Source organism: Prunus mume, linkage group LG2, assembly GCF_029339155.1.
Source record: "Prunus mume cultivar Tortuosa linkage group LG2, ASM2933915v1, whole genome shotgun sequence".
In the NCBI taxonomy this organism is placed as follows: Eukaryota; Viridiplantae; Streptophyta; class Magnoliopsida; order Rosales; family Rosaceae; genus Prunus; species Prunus mume.
In genome coordinates, this window is record NC_142699.1 from 21,102,840 (window position 1) to 21,127,988 (window position 25,149).

The 25,149-nt window shown below is 38.4% G+C and overlaps 3 protein-coding genes across 5 annotated transcripts; 2 read left to right on the top strand and 1 right to left on the bottom strand.

Annotated features, from left to right (window-relative positions):
• The first annotated feature begins 1,569 nt into the window (after positions 1-1,569).
• On the top strand, positions 1,570-11,191 carry SNL4 (SIN3-like 4). 3 transcript variants are annotated; one of them, XM_008223262.2, is made up of 25 exons: positions 1,570-1,832; positions 1,942-1,996; positions 2,102-2,247; positions 2,759-2,914; positions 3,042-3,231; positions 3,314-3,412; positions 3,504-3,671; positions 3,785-4,061; positions 4,444-4,580; positions 4,686-4,761; positions 4,844-4,873; positions 5,088-5,368; positions 5,460-5,614; positions 5,983-6,110; positions 6,250-6,504; positions 6,775-7,467; positions 7,593-7,663; positions 8,353-9,003; positions 9,285-9,385; positions 9,465-9,603; positions 9,707-9,859; positions 9,955-10,118; positions 10,195-10,306; positions 10,471-10,654; positions 10,934-11,191. In XM_008223262.2, the coding sequence occupies exons 3-24, from the start codon at positions 2,174-2,176 to the stop codon at positions 10,621-10,623; spliced, it is 4,263 nt and encodes a 1,420-aa protein (XP_008221484.1). In that variant the 5' UTR covers positions 1,570-1,832; positions 1,942-1,996; positions 2,102-2,173; the 3' UTR covers positions 10,624-10,654; positions 10,934-11,191. The 3 variants fall into 3 exon arrangements, with proteins under 3 accessions (XP_008221484.1, XP_016647559.1, XP_088901469.1); XM_016792073.2 differs by having other exon boundaries at positions 1,693-1,832; positions 3,785-4,133; XM_089045343.1 differs by lacking the exon at positions 4,844-4,873 and having other exon boundaries at positions 1,693-1,832; positions 3,785-4,133.
• Positions 11,192-12,122: 931 nt separating this feature from the next.
• Positions 12,123-16,880, bottom strand: EMB25 (DEAD/DEAH box helicase). Its single transcript, XM_008223263.3, has 8 exons — positions 16,326-16,880; positions 16,074-16,249; positions 15,802-15,915; positions 15,564-15,672; positions 15,391-15,477; positions 15,177-15,295; positions 14,692-14,872; positions 12,123-14,498 (listed from the first exon to the last, which is right to left on the bottom strand). Exons 1-8 carry the CDS (start codon positions 16,833-16,835, stop codon positions 12,258-12,260), a joined length of 3,537 nt encoding a protein of 1,178 aa, XP_008221485.2. The 5' UTR covers positions 16,836-16,880; the 3' UTR covers positions 12,123-12,257.
• Positions 16,881-17,918: 1,038 nt separating this feature from the next.
• Positions 17,919-22,675, top strand: LOC103321455 (pyruvate dehydrogenase complex E1 alpha subunit). The gene is made up of 8 exons (XM_008223259.3): positions 17,919-19,003; positions 19,101-19,180; positions 19,386-19,463; positions 20,377-20,472; positions 20,577-20,648; positions 20,835-20,888; positions 21,060-21,125; positions 22,148-22,675. The coding sequence occupies exons 1-8, from the start codon at positions 18,289-18,291 to the stop codon at positions 22,190-22,192; spliced, it is 1,206 nt and encodes a 401-aa protein (XP_008221481.2). The 5' UTR covers positions 17,919-18,288; the 3' UTR covers positions 22,193-22,675.
• The last annotated feature ends 2,474 nt before the right edge of the window (positions 22,676-25,149 follow it).

The following is a 25,149-nucleotide window of genomic DNA, read 5'->3' on the forward strand; positions in this document are numbered from 1 at the left end:
CAAGGCTTTGAGTTGGGGATTGGGGGTTTGGATTTCGGAGATGAGGGATTTGGGGTTTGGAGATTGGGTTTTGGTATTGGGTTACTTGGGATTTTTTTAGATGAACCTGGGCAGTGATGGAGGTGAAGGTGAAGGTGAAGGCAGTGGTGGAGGCAGAGGCGGCAGTGGTCGTCGAGTCAAGGCTCTGAGTTGGGATTAATTTGGGCAGTGGCATGGGCCTTGGGATTAGAGTCGGGGAATGGCTTGGGGATGATGGGGTATTTTTTTAAAAAATATTCTATGAATATTACTTAAACAAAAATGTGAGACCCATAAATGCCACATAGACAATGAACATGAGATTTGATGGAAACCCTAACGGCAGAATCACATTACAACAAATTGGAAAGACCGGGATATCTAATTATAAAAATTGAGAGGACATAAACTAACATGACTAATAGGTGAAATCACAGAGTATCAAGATCCAAAGGATGGGATAATCTCATAGGGATTCAAAGTTTAGGCTCTCATACATGTAAGGCACCATTGGGCAAAAATTTATGAAGCCATTGGGCCACTCCTTGAGTGTTGATCCATTATTATCCTTTTGGGCTTCTATCTAACTGCCCACATAAATAGGGCCATGTTTTCAGTTCAAGTATTTTGACACTAAAACTGGAGGAGGAAAACAAATCTTACAGAAATGCATGTTTGTTGAACTACATAGTTGAGTTGAGGTTGGATTCTAGGACCCTGTCGGCTTTTGAAGTTGCCCTAGCTCTGCTTAAAAGCAAAGCATTGTAAATCTAAATCACAACCTAAGTGAGCTCCCCAAACCCAGAAGGCCTTCATTAACCAGAGACCCAGCCCATCACAGTTTTCACATCGAAATTGTAGCCACATCCTCAGATAAATCATATTTAAAGGCTAAGCAAAAGAAAAAAAAAACCCCAAATCTGAAAATTGATTACAAAGCTAAATTACCCTTTGACAAGTGCTTCGTTAGACGCAATTTCATCATCAAAAATCATGATCTACAAAACCCACCTCCATTTACTACAACCACTCACGGACTCATACCAAACCAGCAGCACCCAAAAGAAAAACACCAACAACAATAACAGATAACATCTGCGGGCTTCTTTCCTCCCCCTTTTGCCTTTGCCCTAACCCTAAATCGCCAAAAGCAAGGGATGCCCAAAATTTTGACATATCCACCACTCACCTGACCCTGCTAAAAAGCCACAAGTTTAACAATGTGACTCATATACCCCTAACACATCAACTTAATCACCAAAATTCGCCACTGCCCCCTTTGTAATTAACTCGTGCAGAGGAGTTAAGTACCTCCTAATAGAGACAAAAGCCCTAATTTTCATTACGTGGGAGGACCTTAACCGCCTATAACCGGTAAACACATCCTAATGCGACCGGGAAACAATCCTAATGTGACCGGGAAAAAAAATAAGCGAAATAATGACTCCCTTCCTCTCTCTCTCTCCACAACCCATTTTTTTTTCCTTCTCGCTGTAGGAGAGTAGTGTTGCCTTGTATTTATATCCCCATATTATATATACCACATTTTCTAAACTCTCTCTCCCTCTCTCTCTCTCTCTCTCTCTCTGGTTTTCTGTTTGTCTTCCGAGAAAGATAAAAAAGGAAAAAACGTAAGGTGAAAAGTTTATAATTTGGCTTCTTAATATCGTATTCCCTCCCACCTTAGGTTGCTAAGAGAATCACGATAATTTTCGCAATATAACTTTCTCCTTGTGTGCTCTTTTGAGTTTGGCTTACAAAAAAGCTTGTTCTGGAGGACTTTGGTGGCTATTCGACGACTTAACGATCTCTTTGTAATCTTCGTTTCCAGATTGTCCAGTATTTTTCCCGGAAAATTTTATCTAAGCATTGCGTTATCTTCAAGTAAATGTTAATTACTCTCGAATTTTCTCTTGTGGTTAGGAATTTGGCTGCGGAAAGGTGATCTGTTCAGAGCTTGGGATTAGAATTCTTGTTTGTATGTCACTTTTGCTCACCTTTTGTGTTGCAATTTTTGTTATTTGGTTTTAGATCTGCTCTGTGCTTGTTGCTTGTGTTTGAATGAGCGAGTTGGTTTTTGTAGGATTACCTTGGGCTTTGAATCGCAGTTTGAAGCATGATTTGTGGTTGAAGAGGGAAAGAGTTTGTGACGGAGATGAAGAGGTCCAGAGAAGACGTTTTTATGACCTCACAACTCAAGCGGCCCATGGTTTCCTCTCGAGGAGAGCCGTAAGTTCTTCATCTCCTTCTCTTTTTTTTTTTCTTAATATTTTTTTTGTTTGCTTTAGTTTTGCTTTATGTTAATGTTTGTGGTTGATTATCCATGTATATTCTGCTTGATGATGATGTTTGAATTTGACGAGTCCTTGCTTGTTGATTTACTGTTTGTGCGTGCACTTTTGATTTGTATCTTAAAATCAAATGGTCATTTCACAGTAAAAAGCTTCGAAATTAAACGTTTGGCTTGCTGACAAAAGATCAGATTTTTGTTTAGGTCTTTGGACCAATTCTTTCAGAAGTTTCAATCTTCCTCGGGTGTGGATAGAGGACACACCAAAAATAGAAATTATTATCCTTGTCATGTGTGCAGGCTTTTCTTATCTCTCCTTTTTGTGGAATAAAAATTAAGATGATGTTTAATTTGATGTGAAAAATATGTTTTCCGGGCTATTGATCTGCTGGAAGAGTTTGGAAATGATGCACGTTAACTAATTTCAAAGTTTCTTTCTGTGCAATGAAGTTCGGGGCAACCCCAGATGATGGGCGGAGCAGCTGCCCAGAAACTAACAACAAGTGATGCCTTAGCATATCTAAAGGCAGTGAAGGATATTTTTCAAGACAACAGGGATAAATACGAAGAATTTCTTGAAGTCATGAAAGACTTTAAGGCCCAAAGGTTCGATTATGACACCTGCTTTACTTGACTTTGTAAACTTATTTTACTCGATGGAGGGTTGGGTGGACATTTGCTTATATGAGCTTGTGTTGTTGACTTGAGTTTGTGTGTATTGTGTTGATTGTAGAATTGACACTGCGGGTGTGATAGAGAGGGTGAAGGATTTATTTAAAGGGCATCGAGAGCTAATATTAGGTTTCAATACCTTCTTGCCAAAGGGATATGAAATCACCCTCCCACTTGAGGATGAGCAACAGCCTCCTCAAAAGAAGCCTGTTGAATTTGAAGAAGCTATCAATTTCGTGAACAAGATTAAGGTGGGAACATCACTTCATAGCTTAATCTGAGGTCATAGGTTTTCTATAAAGTTTTCTAACTTGATGAATTCTCTACCTGCAGACCCGATTTCAAGGTGATGACCATGTTTATAAATCTTTTTTAGACATTCTGAATATGTACAGAAAGGAAAACAAGTCCATCACAGAGGTTTACCAGGAGGTGTGTTGGTGCATCTTTCACATACCTTATCCCTACATTTGATCATGTTCATTTATCTCATGTTTCAGAATTTCAATTTGACCTTTTGCAGGTTGCAGCACTTTTCCAAGAGCACTCAGACTTACTTGTGGAGTTTACTCACTTTTTACCTGATACTTCAGGAACAGCCTCCATTCACTTTGCTCCATCGCATAGAAATGCAATGCTCCGTGATAGGAGCTCTGCTATGCCCCCTATGCGGCAAATGCATGTTGACAAGGTTTATTTCATTCTCAGCCTCTCAGCCTTGTGTCAACTTTTTATGTTTTATTTTTCATATTAATATCTCATCGTTGTTGAAGCTAATATCTGGTACATGTGCATTGTTGCCAGAAAGAAAGGACCATGGGTTCTTATGCTGACCACGATCTCAGTGTTGACCGTCCTGATCCTGACCATGATAGAGCTCTGATGAAAGTGGACAAAGAGCAAAGGAGGCGTGGTGAGAAGGAGAAGGAGAGGAGAGAAGATAGAGAAAGACGAGAACGTGACCGGGATGATAGAGATTTCGACCATGATGGCAGTAGGGACTTCAACATGCAACATTTTCCCCACAAACGGAAATCTGCTCGTAGGACTGAAGACTTGGCTACTGAACAATTGCATCCAGGTGGGGAAGGCGATGAAAACTTTGCAGAACATCTCATTTCATCCTCTTATGATGATAAAAATTCTGCCAAAAGTGAGGATTATGATGTTTTTGAACTCATTTACATAATAACCAAAACTTATTGAGATCAACTACTTAGTACAGAAAAGCTATCCATCTAGTAATTCCTATATGTATTTGTGTGTGTGAGAAAGGGGAGGGGGTGGGGGGAAGTAAGTACTGTCAGACCTTGGATAGCCAAGGTCATTGCACAGGCATAAGTTTAGTGTCAGTATCAAGTATAGTATTGTTTCTACATTCTTTCTTTTTTGTTGAGCACTTTATCTGCCTGTTTGTTCTTGTTCCTTCAGTAGCTTCTTTTACTCATTGCATCTCATGGCAGGTATGTATGGCCAGGAGTTTGCTTACTGTGACAAGGTGAAGGAGAAGTTACGAAATCCTGATGATTACCAGGAATTTCTGAAGTGCCTCCATATTTTTAGCAAGGAAATTATTACAAGATCCGAATTGCAGTCTCTGGTAAGACGTGCATGAATTATAGATGTAAACTGTTATCATCTCCTTACTCGTTTAAGGACTTTAATCAGAATACAATCTCTAATTTGTAGATTTCTGCTTTTGTAGGTGGGTGATTTACTTGGAAGGTATCCGGATCTTATGGATGGGTTTGATGAATTTTTGGCATGTTGTGAGAAGAAAGGTAATGGTTTAGTCTAATTTTTATTTTTACCTGCTCTATGTACTGTGATTAACACTATATCTAATTGAGTCCTGTCCTGCAGATGGGTTCCTTGCTGGTGTCATGAGTAAAAGTACGTAACATAATTTGTTCCCTTTTGTTCCAATAAGTTAGATCCTCCTCTTAGTTTATCTTAAGAGCTCGGGCACTGGCACGGGCTTCCTTTTTTTTTTTTTTAAATTTTTTTTTTTTTTTTTCTGAATTCAATTTGAGGTTTACATGCATTTTGAGTTTTGTACTTTGTCTATAGACCCGAAAATCAACTCTTAATTCTTGATTCATCACAGAGTCCTTGTGGAATGAAGGACATTTACCCAGATCAGTGAAGGTAGAGGATAGGGATAGGGATAGAGATCGTGAAAGGGATGATGGGGTTAAAGATAGAGAGCGTGAAACTCGAGAAAGGGAACGACTTGAGAAAAATGGTGCCTCTGGAAATAAAGAAGTCGGAGGCCAGAAGATTTCTATATTTTCCAGCAAGGATAAATACTTGGCAAAACCTATTAATGAGCTTGACCTCTCTAACTGTGAGCGCTGCACTCCAAGCTATCGTCTCCTTCCAAAGAATGTATGTGATGCTTTCTTAGATAATCATCTATGTTTACTTTTAAGGAGGTTTGATGCTTTTACAGAAATTTGTATTTATATATGTCTTGCAGTATCCGATACCTTCTGCTAGCCAAAGAACGGAGCTTGCGTCTGAAGTATTGAATGATCATTGGGTATCCGTCACTTCTGGAAGTGAGGATTACTCTTTTAAACACATGCGCAAAAACCAGTATGAAGAAAGCCTGTTTCGTTGTGAGGATGATAGGTTGGCCTTAGATTTTCAGTATCTACGTTGATTTTCTCTTTATTGATTTATTTATTTGTTTCCAAGAGGCATCAACTGAATGTGGCTGTTCTCTGTTTTTCTTTTCTTGCTCCCCAATTGTCTTCATTGTGATTGGCATATAGGTTTTATTTTGTCATTCTTGCACTTAAATTGCATACTGATTTTTAAATTATGAAACCTGTGTTTTGTTTCTGACATTTGTTTTCTGGTAGGCAAATATCGAAAAAATCGAGAAACTTGTGCTTGTTGTTTGCATCTATATTTTACCCTTCATTGCACTACCAATTATTTGAAAGGATTTCCAGTTTTTGGCTATATTGACTTTGTCACTGGGTAATTTTTCTTAGGTTTGAACTGGATATGTTGTTAGAGTCCGTGAATGTAACGACCAAGCGTGTTGAAGAACTATTAGAAAAGATCAATAACAATACGATCAAGATGGACAGTCCAATCCGTATTGAAGAACACTTCACAGGTTATATATTTTTTAATGACTGAATTGAGGAATGCCTGTTTATGTAATCTGAGCTCAGTTGTTGATTATCTTTTTTCTTTATATATATATATATATATATATATATTTGATGGGACTCTTCTCCTCTCTTCTTTTCTAGCTCTGAATCTGAGGTGCATTGAGCGATTATATGGTGACCATGGGCTTGATGTGATGGATGTGTTGAGAAAAAATGGTCCATTAGCTTTGCCTGTTATATTAACCCGTTTGAAGCAAAAGCAAGAAGAGTGGGCAAGGTGTCGTTCTGATTTTAATAAAGTTTGGGCTGATATATATGCCAAGAACTATCACAAGTCACTTGATCATCGTAGCTTCTACTTCAAGCAACAGGACACAAAGAGCTTAAGCACAAAAGGTAATCTAAAAACTTCATATCGTAGTTTCCACTATAATTATGTATGCTACTTGAAGTAAAAGATCAATGAGATCATATTCTACACTGTTAATCTTCCTTTTTGGGCAGGCCATGCTATTCTTTTTATTAATTAAAGCAGGCTTTTTTCTTTCGTTTCCTTTTAATTTATTAAGAATCTATATTCTTCCATTTTTTGCAATCACGCTTTTTACAATGGGAATTATTGATTGTTTCCACTTTCCTCTTGTGGATATGAACAAACTTTTGCAGCCTTGCTGGCGGAGATTAAAGAGATCAGTGAGAAGAAGCGGAAGGAAGATGACGTTCTTCTCTCAATCGCTGCTGGAAATAGACGACCTATTATTCCCAATTTGGAATTTGAGTACCCTGATACTGAAATCCATGAAGATCTGTATCAACTCATCAAATATTCTTGTGGAGAAGTTTGCACTACCGAGCAATTGGATAAAGTTATGAAGATATGGACAACCTTCCTTGAACCAATGCTTGGTGTTCCTACTCGGCCTCAAGGTGCAGAAGATACTGAAGATGTAGTGAAAGTGAAAAATCATACTGGGAAAAATGGTACTGTGAGTGCGGGAGACACTGATGGCAGTCCTGGTGGCGGTGCTACTGCAACGAATTCCAAACAGTTAAATTCGTCAAGAAATGGAGATGAAAGCATTCAACCTGAACAGTCAAGCTCTTGCAGGACTTGGGCAGTAAATGGGGCTAATGGGGTTAAAGATGAAAGTTCCCTTGACATTGATCGTGCTGCGTGTAAAGGTGATACTTTCTGCAATACCTCTCAACAAGGTAAAGTGCAGAGTAATGCATCTACAGCCGATGAAACGTCTGGAGTTAGCAAACAAGACAATTCCAATGAAAGATTAGTCAGTTCTAATTTATCACCCCCTGGGTTGGAGCAAAGTAATGGAAGAACTAATCAAGAAAACTCATCAGGTTTGCAGAATGTTACCACTGAAAGTTTTTATCTGTACTAACCGGACATATTGCTTCTTTTGTTTTCTTACTATTATTTTCGAAACTAGATTTCTGAATACCCCTCCATTTTTTCTTTCTGAAAGGGCTTAGTCCTACTCCATCCAGACCAGGTAATGGCACTGTTGACGGTGGGCTTGAGTTACCTTCATCAGAGGTAAGGTTAACTGTGCAGTGATACATTTATGATGAAACTAATTTTAGTTAATAGTTTCATTACTCATGGTTGAAGGTTTATTAAGAGAATATTTAACTCTGCAATGTGTGAATGGTTTTAATTTTGGTTCTTATGTATATTGAACATTTTAGTTAAGATGGGAACAAAGAGAGTTTCATATAGTATATTTTTTGATTTTGTACACAGGATTTTGTACAGTATGTTGTGGCAGACTTTTCTACTGATTTGTGGAATACTGTGCATGGCATGTTGAGTCTTCTCATGAGTTTGTTTGGTAAAAGCTGAAAGATTTCTAACAACATACCTATCAAATGAGCTGAAATTAGAGTCTATATAAACTGTTGGCTTTGCTGGCAAATTCTGCAGCCTTCTTCTTTAGATTTTATTGAGAGCGTAAACTTGATATTTAAAGTTACCATCTTGAAGGTATAGTTTAGGATCTTGATGAATTGAAATTAGACGGTTAAATAAATCTGCGGTTTACTTGTATATCATAAAATAAAGTCTAATGCCAGCTTTTAAGAAGTCAATCCATTGATTGTATTCCTCACTACCCATGAATCTGGCGTTTGGATTGACTATAGCTGATGATAGGTCTTGGATATTGATCTATGTATTGTCATGGTAAGTATCTGCTTAAGATTTTTATGTTCCTATTGACGTCACAGGGTGGTGATTCTACAAGACCTGTTATATCCTCAAATGGAGCAATCGGAGAAGGCACCAAAGGTCTCAGATATCTTGAAGAGTCTGCTAGACACTTCAAGATTGAAAGAGAGGAAGGTGAAATATCTCCAAACGGAGATTTTGAGGAGGATAATTTTGCAAATTACAGAGAAGCTGGTTTGGGGGCTGTCCAAAAACCAAAGGATGGTGTTGTTGGCAGGCAATATCAAGCCAGACATGCGGAAGAAGAAATATGCGGTGGAGAGACGGGGGGAGAAAATGATGCTGATGCTGACGATGAAGGTGAGGAAAGCGCTCAGAGGTCATCAGAGGATAGTGAAAATGCTTCCGAGAATGGTGATGTTTCTGGTAGTGAGTCTGGTGATGGAGAGGAATGTTCTCGTGAAGAGCGTGAGGAAGACGGGGACAATGATGAGCATGATACCAAGGCAGAGAGTGAAGGTGAAGCTGAAGGGATGGCTGATGCCCATGATGTTGAAGGAGACGGAATATCTTTACCGCTTTCAGAACGTTTTCTCCTGACTGTGAAGCCTCTTGCAAAGCATGTTCCTTCAGCTTTACATGACAAGGAGAAGGACTCTAGGGTTTTCTATGGCAATGATTCGTTCTATGTGCTTTTTAGGCTTCACCAAGTAAGGTTTCTTCTACCACACCACAGTGTGTATGTTTATTTCTTACATACTTAAGTAACTGCATTTCAGCCATTAGATCATATATGAACTTCCTAGATACATAGCGGATCAAAGTGGGTTAGTTGTATCTCAACCGTCCATATCTAATCTAATGGGTTTTATGCAAGTACTTAACTTTGACCAATAGATTGTCCTTTGTGTGTGTGTGTCTGTATTCTTCTGAATTTAGTGGATGTTGGTTTAGATATACTTGTATCCCAACCTTTTCACTAATTTGACAGACATTATATGAGAGAATACAATCGGCAAAGACTAATTCATCATCTGCTGAGAGGAAGTGGCGGGCTTCAAATGATATGAGCCCTTCGGATTCTTATGCTAGGTACCTTTGCTTTGGTCTCCTTGTTTTATTCGCAACTTTGAAGTGAATGTACTTCCTAACTCCTTATTATATGGTACAGATTCATGAATGCACTTTACAATTTGCTTGACGGTTCTTCTGACAATACAAAATTTGAGGATGATTGTCGAGCCATCATTGGGACACAATCATATGTTCTATTCACATTAGACAAGCTGATCTACAAGCTTGTTAAACAGGTTCGTTGCCCTTTAATTTTCTTTCCTTTTTTTCCCTTTCTTCAAGTTTCTTTCCCTTCTCCTTTGTTGACCACAAATATTCCGCTTCATGTACTTTTTTCAGCTTCAAACAGTTGCCAGTGATGAGATGGACAATAAACTTGTCCAACTTTATGCATTTGAAAAATCAAGAAAGCCAGGAAGATTTGTAGATGTGGTTTATCACGAAAATGCTCGTGTTCTTCTTCATGATGAGAACATTTATCGCATTGAATGTGTAGGCCCTTTATGTGGTATTATAAGTTGTAGTACTTTATAGGATTATAGAATTTCAGCTCTGTAAATTTATTATCATGATTTGTTTTTTTACAGTCATCCTTACCAACCCGGGTATCTATTCAGCTTATGGATTTTGGGCATGATAAGCCTGAAATGACTGCTGTTTCCATGGACCCTAATTTTTCTGCTTATCTGCACAATGAATTCCTCTCAGTTCTTCCTGACAAAAAAGAGAAGTCGGGGATCTTCTTGAAGAGGTATGTTGTCTATAATTAAGAGCGAAGTTTAGGAAGCTGAGTGTCATGACTAATAATGCTTTGGTGATGTTTGCAGGAACAAATGTGCGTATGGTAGTAGTGATGAATTGTCTGCTATCTGTGAGGCCATGGAAGGACTTAAAGTCACCAATGGTTTGGAGTGTAAGATAGCTTGCCATTCATCCAAGGTACTTCATTTAGTACTCTGCTATAATAGCTAGTTATATTTAGGTGCATTATGATGATATGTTTTGCATTAAATTGTGGCATTATGGGTATTGTCTTTCTATTATTCGGTTTGTTTATCTGGTTTTCTGCTTCTGTTAATCAATTAGAGTTTTGTATGTGGTAGGTCTCATACGTTTTAGATACAGAAGACTTTCTGTTTCGGACAAAAAGGAAAAGGAAAACTTTGCATCGGGACAGTTCATGCCAAAAGCTGGCCAGGTCTTCCAATGGTTCAAGTAGAGTAGAGCGGTTTCACCGGTTGCTTTCTGGCTCATGATATGCCCTATTTTGACCATCAAGTAAATATGGTATGTACGTATCTGGTTTTTGCTTTTTGCATGCATGTTTTTAATGCCAATTTTCTTCCACTCACATGCTTGCAGTAGATGCATGTAAGATGTTGATATTTAACGGAAAAGTGAATGTCTCGAGCTTCTTAATCTCGGAACTTGACATTTCATCCATGCAATTGGAAAAAGAATATTTCTTTGCTTTTTGTTTAAATGCCAAAACTTAATTTCTTCACATGTTGAGATGAAAGGAGAAGCCTTACTATTTTGTAATATATTTGTCTTTCGGTTCTGCAGTAGCATTTTGCACACATTACATACCCTGGCGCTGGAAATTCGAAAAATTTGAGGCGCTGTGAGCGAAAAAAGCTTTTGTGGGATTACCTTGTATTCTCGTAGTTCTGTCTCTCCGATCAAATAAAGCATTGAGGAGGATACGGCTCGAAAGTTGTATACTTTGAGTTGGCACTTTGAGCCGCATTCATGTAAATATAGGTAATTTGTGTTGTAAACTTGAGATACATTTTCAATTTATTCATCGATAATTTTTGTTAATCTTTTATAATTTATTTTATTTCTGGCGTATTAATTTTATAGTGGACACTTCTCTTATATGTTTCGGTCATTAAAATAGCCTGGCTGATTTTACTTGCTGTCCGTATGAACGTCAATTGTTAAATATTGACCATTACCTTTATTTCGCACCATGCTAATTGTTGGTCCGTAGGTATGTCAATGTCGATGAGAAATGAGGCCTCAAAAAAGCAGAAAAATTCTTGAAATATGCCTGAGAGGTTTGTGTATAGATCTTGCATAATCGTACTTTTTGTCGAGTTGTACATCCTGTTATTTTTGTCTAGTATTTGCAGTGCGTGGATTGAGATTGTTAATTATGTCAAACTTGTATGGCTCTAGACTATTTTATAAATTCTGAAATTAGTCCTACTGAATGCTTGCCAGACAGCGGTTTCCATTCTAAGGTTCCTTGCAGTGTTTGTTTCTTTTAAGCCCTCCGTCGAGGAAATCCATAATAATGCAGTAAATCTGGATGACAATGAACAGCTGTGATGGAACCAATGATAGGCTTAAAGCTTGAAACAATTGTGTTTTAAAATTGAAAGAACATATAAAAATAAACACATCGTGATTAGGTTGACTTTGCTGCACAGCCATATCGACCCATGAATCCAAAAAAGAAGAAAAAACTACTCACTTGGGGATCCTTCAGGATAGACTAATCATTTGTACAATTACTTTCTTACCACATATTTTTCCTTGAACAATAGCAATGAAATTCTTAAAAAATCTAACCTAAAAACCCTTTTATTTATTTATTTATTATATATAAGATACTCTCCACATGGTGAGCAGTAGAAACTGATTTGATTGTACAAGATAATTTTATTGATACAATTACAGCTGATAAAAGATCATGCTCCCAAGACTACATTCTGGGTGACTTTACCTATTGTTTGTTTTAGATATCGACTTTGAACTTGTTTTCTTCAGATGAAAAAAGAATGAAAGAGCTTGATCGGCTCTGAGACGGCCAATAGGCACAGTACATGATGTTATGAAATTGTTGGTCTACAAATTTCAATTTGTTAGAATATAATGTCATTCATCCAGCCAGCTCACTTATGGGAGGACGGTCCATAATATTTGACGCCGTCTTTGCATTGCTTTGCAGTAGCGGGTCAATGTCCGGCAACTTAGGAATTTGCACTAGCAGATCGATTGTTCGTCGTAGGAGCCGCGCTAAGTCACCCTCATCCATCGCGCAGTCCATCATGATTTCCCTCCAGGTCAACCCAGAAACCCAGGCTTCAACCATACCTGAAAACTGGGTGTCCAAATAGCAAGGCTTGTTCACACCATGCTTCTCTTGAAGCTGTAAAAAAGAGCTTCTCTGCTCATCCAAGAAGTTGACCACGTCGACTACTGTACTAGAAGGTTCATATATGTAGCTGTTGTTTTTCCAAGGACGAACTTTGATCCCTTCAGATACTAAACTTGCACAGACAGCAGCAAGTTCCGGAGGCTTCAAATCTATTAAGATTTTATTTCGAAGAACCATGGCAAGCCAGAGTTCATTTTCTCCTCGAATAGCAGCTGCGGTTACACCAAGTGGAAACATGACATGAGTATTAATATCCAATGCCCGAGTCTCGTGTATGACGTTGCTGATCTGCAAGAATTCCTTCCAACCAGAGGGTTCAATTTGTTCAATTCGATTAGTCAAACGTCTTGATCTACCCTTCAAGCGTTTAATCTTTTCCTCTGTAAACTTGGCCATGTCAACGATTTTCTTGTATTCTCTGAAGCCTTGTGTACGTGATATCTTTTTCTTCAGACGTGAAACTTTATTTCTTTGATCTTTGTAACGCTCAACAGCGTTATGGTATGCTTCTGACTTATGCAAAAGCTCATCATGCTCAGAGAGACTATTCAAGACAGGAACATTCAAACTCCAAGACCATGTCTCGAGAGATCCTTCCATGTTCCAAAAACCACCAAGTTCAGACTCACCAAGCTTCTCCCACTTCAGTTCCGTCTTATCCAGAAGCATACTCATAATTTCCCGAGGCAAAGCATCTCCTAGAGCTAAAGCAACATTTGGGAAGCCCGTCTTATAAACTGTTTTAATCCACTTTTCTGTAAATAGATACCAAGAATTATCTGAACCAAGAGCCACATAATATGATGGTTCAAAAACTAAATTTGATTCAAACTCTGAGGTTACTGCGTTTAGTGCAAAAGCATCATCCGCAGAAACCATGTGCTTAAGCTTTGAACTACTGAATGAGTCAACCTTCCCCAGATAAACAGCCGGGATAGAGTGTTGAACTCCTTCAGAATCCTTGTACTGCAGGCACAAAAAGGGCAAGTGTCCATTTTCAAACTCCTCTAACATGGGTCTCAGTGAAGATAGTTTCTGAGATTCCATTCTTCTTCTAAGTTCAGTTCTTAGGCGTTTCTCTGCTCTTAATTCTTCGTGTAGATCTGCAATCTCCTTATATGCTGGTCCAGATAGAAGCTTCCTGCTCTTTCTATCGATGGCATCATCGCTAATTTCCAAAGTCAGTATCTCAATTTCTTTCTGAATTCTAGTAAGCTCTTCTTTTGCAGCAAGCATAACATTGCTGCCAACATAGTTTCCAAAACTTTGCTCGACTAACTTTCTAGCTTCTTCCAAAGTTCGCCCTGATTGGGAAGCTTCCGTGTCATCTGATTCATTTGATCTATGGGTAACTTTTGCACCAGCAAGAAGATTTAGCACCATTCCATATGAAGCTGTAAACTGGGACACCAAAGGTTCAAGTCCAGCAAAAACAATCTTGCAACAGGCTTCAGCACCTTCATAAGGACTTTGAACAAGCACTACATGACCCCTTTCATCAATCCCTCTACGTCCAGCACGCCCAGCCATTTGAAACAGCTCATTTGGGCTTAATTGGGTACGTCCACCGTCGCTTCTTTTGCTGAGGGATGCAATAATGGCTGTCCTAGCAGGCATGTTGATTCCTGCAGCAAGTGTTTCTGTAGCAAAGACAACCTTAACCAGTCCTCGCTGAAACAGCTCTTCTATGAATGATTTCCATAAAGGTAGACAGCCAGCATGATGTGCAGCAACCCCTTGCAGTAAACCCTTCACAGCAGTCTCCCTGATAGCATCAGGATACTTAATGCGGAACCTCTTCAAGGCTAGTTGAACCTCACTCATCTCACAGTCATCCAAGAGATTGTTATCTTGAACATACTGAACAGCGGCATCACATCCTTTCCTGCTAAAAATAAACCATATAGCTGGCAGCATATCTCGAGACTTAAGGTGCCATAATGTATCCGTAATTTGAGGTACCTAAAGAGCAAAAAGAAATGAAAAAAATAATAATTCAAATGGTCAAATTTATAGGCCAATCGTTTATGGAACAACCACAGGTCAGGTACATAACAACCCTAATCAATCAGTGTGTCCCTAGCAAAACCAAAACAAAAATGAAAACAAGGCTTGCTTTTGTATTTGTCTAAAAAAATTAATGCATGAATCATACTTGTGAACGGTGTATTAAGTTGATGTCATTCTTTGAAAGTGGTCGTCTAGACATGTTACCAGTACTGTCATCATAGCTCATCTCACTTGCACGTCTTCTTGAACTCCTCCTTCTAGACCCATCATCTTTGTAAGATTTTGTTCCTGAAGCATTAAGTTGAAGATAATTGACTGACAACCTCCTGTTCCATTCAAAGAAAACGTAAACTTTAAATATTACTGGATGGTCCTATACTGACAATCTTCATGGTAATTGTAAGATAAACCTTAAATTTCCATAATGTTTCGCAGATTAACTCTGATGAAGCTTAACCATGTCAGATAAAGCTGAACTAGTCCAATCCTTTCTCGAAAAAGGTCAAATGGAAAGGCATTGCTACTCCATATTACAGAAGAGAATCTCCAAGAAATTTTGATTGGGTAAAAACTAAGAGTTAAGTATACAATAAAAATAACAAAAACTAATCATAATGAGAAGCAAAGTACCTATTCATGTGCTTTCCTGTCTTATCAAGAAGTGGTAACAAAGAAGTCTTCGTTGAGAAATGCCAAGTCAATGGTACTGGACGCCTTGATGAAGTTACCAATTCAGTTTTACCATGAATCTGGAAACAGGATGAAAGGAGCAAAATACCGTGTGTCAAAATGTAATATATTTTCAGTGAATGTAGAGCATTAAATCATCAAAGGAGCAAAATACCTGACCAATCCAACCAGCCAATTCATCTGGATTTGCAACTGTTGCTGACAAACATATGAGTTGAACTTTTTTGGGGCAATAAATAACCTGATATATTTCATAGATTATATAACGAAACACTATGACAATATCATTGGCATTGAAGCAGTTTCCTGGAAACAAATTGCACTTACGATTTCTTCCCACACAGTACCCCGGTACATGTCACTTAGATAATGAACTTCATCCAGGACAATAACATCCACATGAAAAAGTCCATCCCCAGAAGAAGCCATTCCCACGCTGCATTAAGAAGCTAAAGTGAAATACCATCCCTTATTCCAAGAATAAACTCAGAAGTTGAACTGCAAAACTAAGAGCATAAATCAATAAACTACAGCTACTAGGACTGATTAAATAAGTTGTTTATACCTCTGATACAACATGTTGCGCAAGATCTCTGTGGTCATAATTAAAACCTGAGCATCTTTGTTCACTGCCGAATCTCCAGTAAGAAGGCCGACATTGTCGTCGCCAAAAGTCTCACTGAGATTACAACAATGCATCAGCTAATTCAATTCAACATATTACAAGTACATCACCTACATTGCTAATTACAAGGACCAATTACTTCAGAACTTTACATAAACTTCACCAAGAAATGTATATATTCTTTTCTCGTCAGAGTAATATCACTTGCATACCGAAATTCTCGAAACTTCTGATTGGACAAGGCCTTCAGCGGGGTTGTGTAAAACAATCTCCTTCCTCTGGCTACGGTTGCAACGGAAGCAGCTTCTGCTATCAGAGTCTTTCCACTGCTCGTGGGTGCCGATACCACCACGGACGAACCTCTCAAGAATGCTTGTATCGCTAATCTCTATCCAAAATTAATGTAAATCAGAATTCATACGATTCATAAAATCTTCAATGGTGTATTCGAAATTGAAACTCACCTGAAATTTATCGATTCGGAAATCGTAGATAGAAGCGAGCTCTTCGTCATCTATCATTTCCTCGCCAAACACTTTGACTTCGCTGCACAGCTTCTCCACTCTCTGCCACTTGAACTCCTCGGGCCGAGTCGACGGCTCTGCGGCCGCCACTGAAGTATCGATTTCATCGTCGCTCTGTTCGAGTCCGTCCGACATAATATCGCCGGGAACGTCGTCGTACTCATCCGCAGCCACGTCTTCGTCGTCGTCCTCCTCTTCGTACTCGTCTTCGTCTTCTTCTTCGTCGGCATTGGAGAGTTGAGATTTTGCAGGGAAGGCTGAGCTTGGGGATTGGAAAGTGACTCGAAAACGCAGTGAGCTTGGAGAATATGTAGGAGGGGATTTGGGGGAACAAAACCCTAGGGCATGGGTGGTTTGGGTGAGATGGTGAAGCAGGGGATAAGAAGAGCGTTTGAGAGAAAGGAGGCGCGTGAAGGTGTGAGGAGGTGTGAGGATAGAGAGAGTGTCCATGGCGGGAGAGATTTTTGGGCACCCCAGCAGCTCCAGCTCAGTTGTGGGCTTATCGTTTTTTATTGTGATATTTTGGGAGTGGGCAGGACAGTGACGATGCGACGTCGCTTCCGTTGCGTAACTGTTTTCGATTAAAGTACCGTTGATTTGAATTGAACCATTTGTTCGTTACTGTTGATTTGGACCGGGAAGTTCAAAATAGGTGCCGTTGACGTGTAGATTTCTCAACTACTTAAGCTGGGCAGCAGTAGTACACAAGTTGGGTCCAATAATCGATGACCAGGGCCTCTATTGGGCTCTCATTTATATTTGTAAGAAATATAAGGATGAAAGAAATTTTTGAGTTTTGGGTTTCAACTATTGTTATATCTGGTTTTTCATTTTAATTTTTTGAACTAAATATTCGTGCTATCTATTTTGGTCATTCAATTCTCTCATTCGTGCAATTCAATTATTCCGTCAAATTTAATCACGTGAGGTGCTTTTCAAAGGTAAATTCAACTTTTGAGTTCATTTTAAGCAATTAGAGGCAAAATTAAATTTTATTGTTGTGTTAGGGTGGGATTTTAGTGAGTTAGGGTTTCAATTTGAAGGAAATAGGATAGTTAGGTCAATTTGGGAGAAATTGGTAGTAGAGAGATGGTTAGGCCGTTTTAGAAGATGCTTGTGCCCAAATTTACATAATGAGACGAAAAAATTGAATTGACATGAATGAGGATAATCAAAATTGTACGAAAATTAGTTGAATGATCAAAATAAAACTCGGGCATAGAACTTTTACCTTTTTTTTTCTATGTGATTTTATTTGTTTACTTTCGAGCTTATTGTGCATCATATGTATATTAAATCTAAAATACATTTTTTTGCTAAGAAGGCCTTCATGATTCATTTGTATATTAAAAAACTTCGTGTAAGATATTGGCGAAAAGAAGAAAATAAAGGGAACCCACCCAGCCACCAAATTTGTAGGCATATATAATATGTGCACCCACCAAACCACATGCAGCACATCTTTGCTTACTTCCACCAAACCCCAAAATGGCATTTCTAGCATATAATATGTACGGAAATTTAGAGTCAAACATATGCACAAATTTATTTTTGTGCTAAGTGAAATTAAGAAGAAGAATAAAAACATGAAAAAAAACAAAAAAAACAAAAAAAATTAGAGAGAGCAAGACACCTGCACAAGTAGGAAGGGAACACAAATTTTGGGGAAAAAAAAAGGGAAAGGAAATACAAATTATTATTAAGTCAAAGAAATCACTCCGCCACAAAATAACGACAGTACCCAACTAAGACAATTTTTTAATTATTTTAACAATTAAAACATTTTCGATTCCTCTCCTACTTCTTTCCTACCAAACCGCCCCAGCCCAGTGTTCCACAAACCCTCCTTCCACCAGTCTCAGCTCCCATCCCACACAGCCGGAAAACGATCCAACGGTCAGAGATGGCTCTATCCCGCCTCGCCTCGTCTTCATCTTCCGGCTCCAAGCTCCTCAAACCGCTCACCTCCGCCCTATCCTTCACCCCATCTCTCCGCCGTCCGATCTCATCCGCCGCTGATGACTCCACCACCCTCACGATCGAGACATCGGTCCCCTTCACCTCCCACAGGTGCGACGTGCCGTCCCGCACCGTCGATACCACGCCCAAAGAGCTTATGACGTTCTTCCGCGACATGGCGTTGATGCGCCGGATGGAGATCGCGGCCGACTCGCTCTACAAGGCCAAGCTCATCCGAGGGTTTTGCCATCTGTACGACGGCCAGGAGGCCGTCGCCATCGGCATGGAGGCCGCAATTACCAAAAAGGACTGCATCATAACCGCCTACCGTGACCATTGCACCTTCCTCGGCCGCGGCGGGACCCTTCTGCAGGTTTTCTCCGAGCTCATGGGCCGCCAGGGTGGCTGCTCCAAGGGGAAAGGTGGGTCCATGCATTTTTACAAGAAGGACGCTGGGTTCTATGGCGGTCACGGTATTGTTGGGGCTCAGGTTCCGCTGGGATGTGGCTTGGCTTTTGGGCAGAAGTACTCCAAGGATGAAACGGTGACATTTGCTCTGTATGGTGACGGTGCGGCCAATCAGGGGCAGTTGTTCGAGGCGCTTAATATTTCTGCGCTTTGGGATCTGCCTGCCATTTTGGTCTGTGAGAATAATCACTGTAAGTAGTGGAAGAATTGTTTCTTCTTGGGTTTTTTAATGATAAGAAACAAAATTAATTACACATTTTGAATGATTTGGGCGTGCGTTTGACACAGATGGAATGGGTACGGCAGAGTGGAGAGCAGCTAAGAGTCCATCATACTACAAGCGTGGAGATTATGTTCCTGGCTTGAAGGTCGGATACAATCTTGTTTGTTGCATTTCATTGGTTACTGCTTATGTATTTGCTTTGAAGTTTAGCTACATTAAGAAATGATGGTTGTGTGATTGGTAAAAACATCGATTCTATCGCTCGAATTATAACGGTAGAAACATTATAGGTGATAATTTCTAGTATTAATTTGTTTTCATTTGGCTAATGTTTTGTGATCAATCTTCAGGTAGATGGCATGGATGTGTTTGCAGTAAAGCAGGCATGCAAATTTGCTAAGGAGCATGCTTTGAAGAATGGACCCATTGTGAGTTATTTCTCCATTTGTTAGTCTGACATTTTTTTGAAATTCCTTGTGCAAACTATAGCAACATGGATTGCCTTACTGTTATGTTAGGCCACTCAACAAATCTTCTGTCGTTTTGGCTCACAGTTCCACATATAAAAGAAAAACATGATTGTTGCTAGGTATGCCAAATGAATTTTTTGCAGGCGATCCACTAATTGCATTGTGATTGCAATTGTATGCAGTTTATGCCATAGCTGCTAGAGTATGCTAATAGTATAGTAGATTGAAGCTACAATCAGCTATCAAGCGTGTGGTCTATGAGGAATTAATCATGTCCCTAGGGAAATTGTCTTAGCTCTATTCCAGGGGCAGTTCTGACAGTAATTGTTTGAGCTATTCTCTTAGTTCTAGGAGTTGCACCCCTTCAGGAATTTGATACATGATCCTTTAGAATTCTAGTATAAACTTGGGTATACGGTTATATGGACCCTAGTAGTTTGTTGGGTAAGCAATGCAGTTGCTATTTCAAGAGTTGCCTTTGCAGCATTTGTATGCCATCTGTGAAAGGAAAGAGAAATAGAATGCTTTGCAAATGACAAAAGTTGTGAAATTTGTGGTCCAAGTTTTAGATTAAATGGGAAAAATTCCTCCCTTTTTCAATTCAACATCATTTCTGTAGTTAAGAGAAGCACGATGTGGTTCAATGATGAATACCTTCGTTCAGACCCAGGCTGTGGGTTAGATAAAGTTTTTAGCCCTTTAGGATTACTTGGGCCTTTTGAAATGGTCTGGTTATGTGTAATATGAGAAGTCATGCGAGATTTTTCCAACTTTTCTGGCTCTGACTTGCAGACTAGTTATAATTGTGTAATTTGTTGTCGCTCTACATGATACTTGTTGCCTGACAAGTCCTCTTGCTTCTGGTGGTTAGATTCTTGAAATGGACACTTACAGGTACCATGGGCACTCCATGTCTGATCCTGGGAGCACCTACCGTACACGTGATGAGATTTCTGGTGTGAGACAGGTTTGTTATGTGTTCCAAACCTTGTTCCCTTTCCATATTCTGGAGATTATGCCACAATTTCATAAAGGTGTCTTTTTATAATTTTACTTGGTTATATGATTTAGGAGCGTGATCCAATTGAAAGAATAAGGAAGCTGATATTTGCTCATGATCTAGCTACTGAGAAGGAGCTAAAGGTATATTCTTCAACTAGGGTGGTTTCTGTATTGTATCTATCTACTGTCATTTCTATTTTGTTGGATAATTATTTTTATGACTGAGGGAAAATTTTAGAATATGGTCCATTCCTGTCTCTCTTATTGATGCTGTGGGGGTCTGAGAAAACTGATATGTATTTATCCTTTTCCTTTCTTTTATTTCAGGATATTGAGAAGGAAGTGAGGAAAGAAGTTGATGAAGCCATTGCTAAAGCTAAAGTAAGAAGCTTTCTGTGGTGGTCATTTGATTTCATAAACTTTTTTTTTATTTTTGTTAATTTTAACTGAATGCATGTAGCCATCTGACCTCTCTTTAGCTTTTATAATAGGTATTGTAACCGGATATTGTTCAGTGACCCTGTTTTTTATGTTTGTTTTTCCTGTTTCCAGGAAAGCCCAATGCCAGAACCCTCCGAACTCTTTACAAATATCTTTGTGAAAGGCTATGGGGCTGAGGTAATATTTGTTCCCTTGTATACAGCAACACACAGACATGCACACAATATTCATTATCTATGTTGTATCACCATGGGCAGTAAACAGAAGCTTCTGTCTTCTTTAGTTACTGCCAGTTGACACTACTGCTTTGGATGGGTATCTGATGCTAACCAATACGAGTGTGATGATGTGTTACTGATATTTATAAGTCATAGAACTTCTTCAATAATAACTTTCTTAAAAATTATTAGTTTTCCCTGGGTATAAAAGAATTTTGATCATCTATGTTATTGAACCAGTCTGAAAGTCGAGTTATTGTCCAACATCTATTAGGTGAAAGCGAGATCATGATCATTGGAGCATTATAGATTACATTCCTGCAAATTATAGAAATTGGAATCGTAACATAAGAAACTTAAAAAAGCTTTCGCAACTTATTCTCCTTTTTTTAAGTAGTAAAAAACTTGAGAAAAGTTTTCATACAGAAGTTATGCATTGAAATTATAACCATATCTTAGACGTGCTTGGTGAGAGTAAAGATAACTTCATCAGATCCAGCCTGCATATGTATTGTAAAATAGTCATCTGTCCACATGGACGTGGTTTTGAAAAGATAAATTCTGGCTTGTCCCTTTATTTACCCCTGTTTTCTCAAGAACTGTTCTCTCTGTGATCACACCCCGTTTGCCTCTCTCTCACCCTCCCTAAAAAATTTTCAAGAAGTTGAGGGTAGGCTTTGAAAGACTGATCAAATGACTCAACAACAAAGAAAATAGACATAACAAAGTTAATTGCTATTCATTTGTGTGACTTCAAGTTTATTGAATGGGGGGTCAGTAGCTGATTGGTATCACTTGATTATTGTGCATGACCCTGCATTGCTAACTCTACTACCTCTTTCTTTCCCACTGAAATTTAGTGTTGAGAAGATTTTCTTACTTGCATCCTTACTGCAGTTGCAGCTAAATTCTCACATGTAATCTACTTATTTGATGCGGTCACCCTTCCTTTCATAGATACTGATAAATGTTTTATTGCAGTCATTTGGAGCTGATAGGAAAGAAGTCAGAACTGTGCTTCCATGAAACTAGAGTGGAAAGTTGCCGATGACCAATGATTGTTCCCTCCCTCAAACCTGAAGGTCCCTTTGTTCTCATAAATGAACCACACCTTCCAATTTCCTGGAAAAGAAAAAAAAAACAATAAATGGTTCGATTTAAGATGGCCATCCCTTTCCGGCTATATATTTTGATGTTCGCCTTCTATTTTGTATAGGATATTGATTCTTCTCACAAGTATTCAGGGGCTGACTCGTTGCGTGCAAGCAATGTAGTTGATCTCGAGACTTGAGAGGTTTACAATGATACACTTTTGGGATTGCTTTGAAAATATTACCCAGTTGCTCAAGGGAAATCTGCATGTTTTCCCAGAGTTACGTTTCTGCTCAATGCCCGTTGGATGTTGGATGTGTTTTTGACATTTGATTTCTTGTTTCTCCCAGTTGTAATTGAAGCTTATTAACTGGCATTACATGCCATACAATTATTGGATTAGGTTTTTGCAGGGCAGTTTTGTTCATCTCATTTCACCTGCTCTTGAGTTACAACTATGTTGCTTATACTCGGACTAAAAAAGTTATAAATTATTTTTTCTTTACTATTAATTTTCTTAAATCTAATATCACAACAAAATTGTTGGTAAGAAGATGTTTAGCTAAGAGTATTTGCTTTAGGTTCAATAAAGTTAGTTTTTCAGGAGTAGAATTGTTATCTTGAATCTGCTTAAGAGTGTTTTTTTAAAATTTTTATATAAGCTTCGATTATTACATATCAACTTTGAAAGTAATCTCTGATTATATTGGTCATTTTGTTTTTTTTTTTTTTTTCAAAAACTTTCTTAAAGTCGTCTACGTGATGCTTGATCATCCAATCAATTCCCAGTTTATTTTCTTGATATCTTTGTTATTTTTCTTTCTGTTCCTTTGTAAAGGATGTGATAAATTATCTTGGGCAGTCGAACTTTACACGTGCATTGAGATACCTTCTCTCTCGTGTTGTGCCTATTATAATTTATATCGATGGTGGTCCAAAAGGCAGCAGCACACAACAATTAGGCCACACCGAATTCAAATCACAAGAAGAAGACAACTGCCGTGCACCAGAAACGAAAGTAACACCATTTTTTCAGCGGTTGCCACTTGTTCATGCCAAATTGAAAAATCTCAAGTCCTTTACGTAACAACAAACAAATGGATCCCCCGATATGAATGAAATCTGTGAACTCTCTCTCTCTCTCTCAAGAAAGAAAGAAAGAAAGAAAGAAGGAGCAGCATGAAACACGCTTGTTTCACGGGCGAGCCAGAAAAAACACTTACAAATTTTCTTCTTCTTCTTCTTCTTCCTTTTTTGGTGACTATGACGATGGCTTTGTTTGCATTGCATATATCCACGTGGCAGATTGAAAAAGTCACATGTGATGTGAATGTGTACAAACGGCACCGTTCGTCTGTCCAACTTCTGGTGTTGTGTGGTTGTTGCATCATTCAATTTTGGTTGAGTGCTGTGGCCACCGTCAGAGGCTCAAAAGTATCCAATGCAACCCCCCACTTTTGCCACCAAACTTCCGCACCTTCCATTTTTCTTTAATTTAATTAATTAATTAACTAATATTCGACAAAATCATTTTTTGTTTGCTCTAAATGTTTTTTAACTTAAAAACCTACCTCCCACACGTGCACTCAATTATCCTTTCATTTAATCCACTGTTGTGTACAGTCTTACAATCTGACTTGGTGATTTTCCACACCAATCCTGACCGTCTGATTTGGCTTTCTAGATCATCAATCCTGTAACGCAAGCAGACATTCTGGATATAACATTGGAGTTTGCAGGGCCCAGCAGCAGCTAATTGTGATTTGTTGTGACACTAATTTTTGTTTTATCTTGAGAGAGGAGAATCCCATTCCAAAACCACAACCTCCTCATCACTTTAGGCAAACCTTTATCAAGTAAAGCATATTTTCAAAAGCTTTCTGGATTTGTTTGTTAAAAATGACAGTTAAAACTGTTTCTCTTACTCTCAAAACACAAAGCAAACCTAAAAAACAAACCGAAAAACAACTACTGTCTTTCTAGAACCGTTTTTCAGATTTTTTATTTATTTTTAATTATTAAAAATACTGTATTTTTCTAGAAAAGAAAATAGCTTTTGATAAGTTATTAATTAGCCAGTAGGAGGAGGAATTCGTAAACTTGTGTGTCGTGTATAATTAGCCCGGAATCTCAATCAACCTAATTCCAATATTTAAATTCTTAATCCTTTTTTTACCACCTCACTCCATATTTAAATTACAATTTACAAATACCTGTGTGTCGTGTATGATAAAATAGTATGACTCTATCAGAAGGTGTTGATATTTTTTTTGGTCAAGCAGAAGGTGTTGATTGGGTAGGCCATATTCTTATTGTTTAAAATTCGATGGACATCTTTGTGGTTGAAAAGTTCACGGACCCATTCCACATCTATTATATTATTATCGCTTCATTTTTCTAAAAACAAACAACAATTCTATATATACATTGTAAGTTATAATATAGGACGAAGTGGCGCCATACATATTACAAAATATAAATCAATTCATTGTGTTTCTTGCGTGTATAGTAGGGCACTATTACGTCAGTCTGAACCAAATGCTTAGTCGTTAAGTATGGTTTGAACTTTTAAGCATGGCATCATCTCTTTCGATTGAATTTCCTGGTTTCTTCTTTGTGCAGCACAAGCAATGCTTTTTGACACGTATAAAGGACGAATCCATGGAATTTTTAATTTTTAATTTTTTAAAAAAAGGTTTGAAATTGAAAGTGAAAAAAAGAGCAATAATGTAACATTAAAAGTAAAGAATTGATACAATAATTGTTGGAGACGGAAACTTCTAGAGCAACACAAGCAAAGAATTGTCTAATTCTTGGCGTCCACTCAACTAAGTAAAGAAGTTAATTATTTTGGGCGTCGACTTTGGTGTTTCTAATAATTAGCATATCCG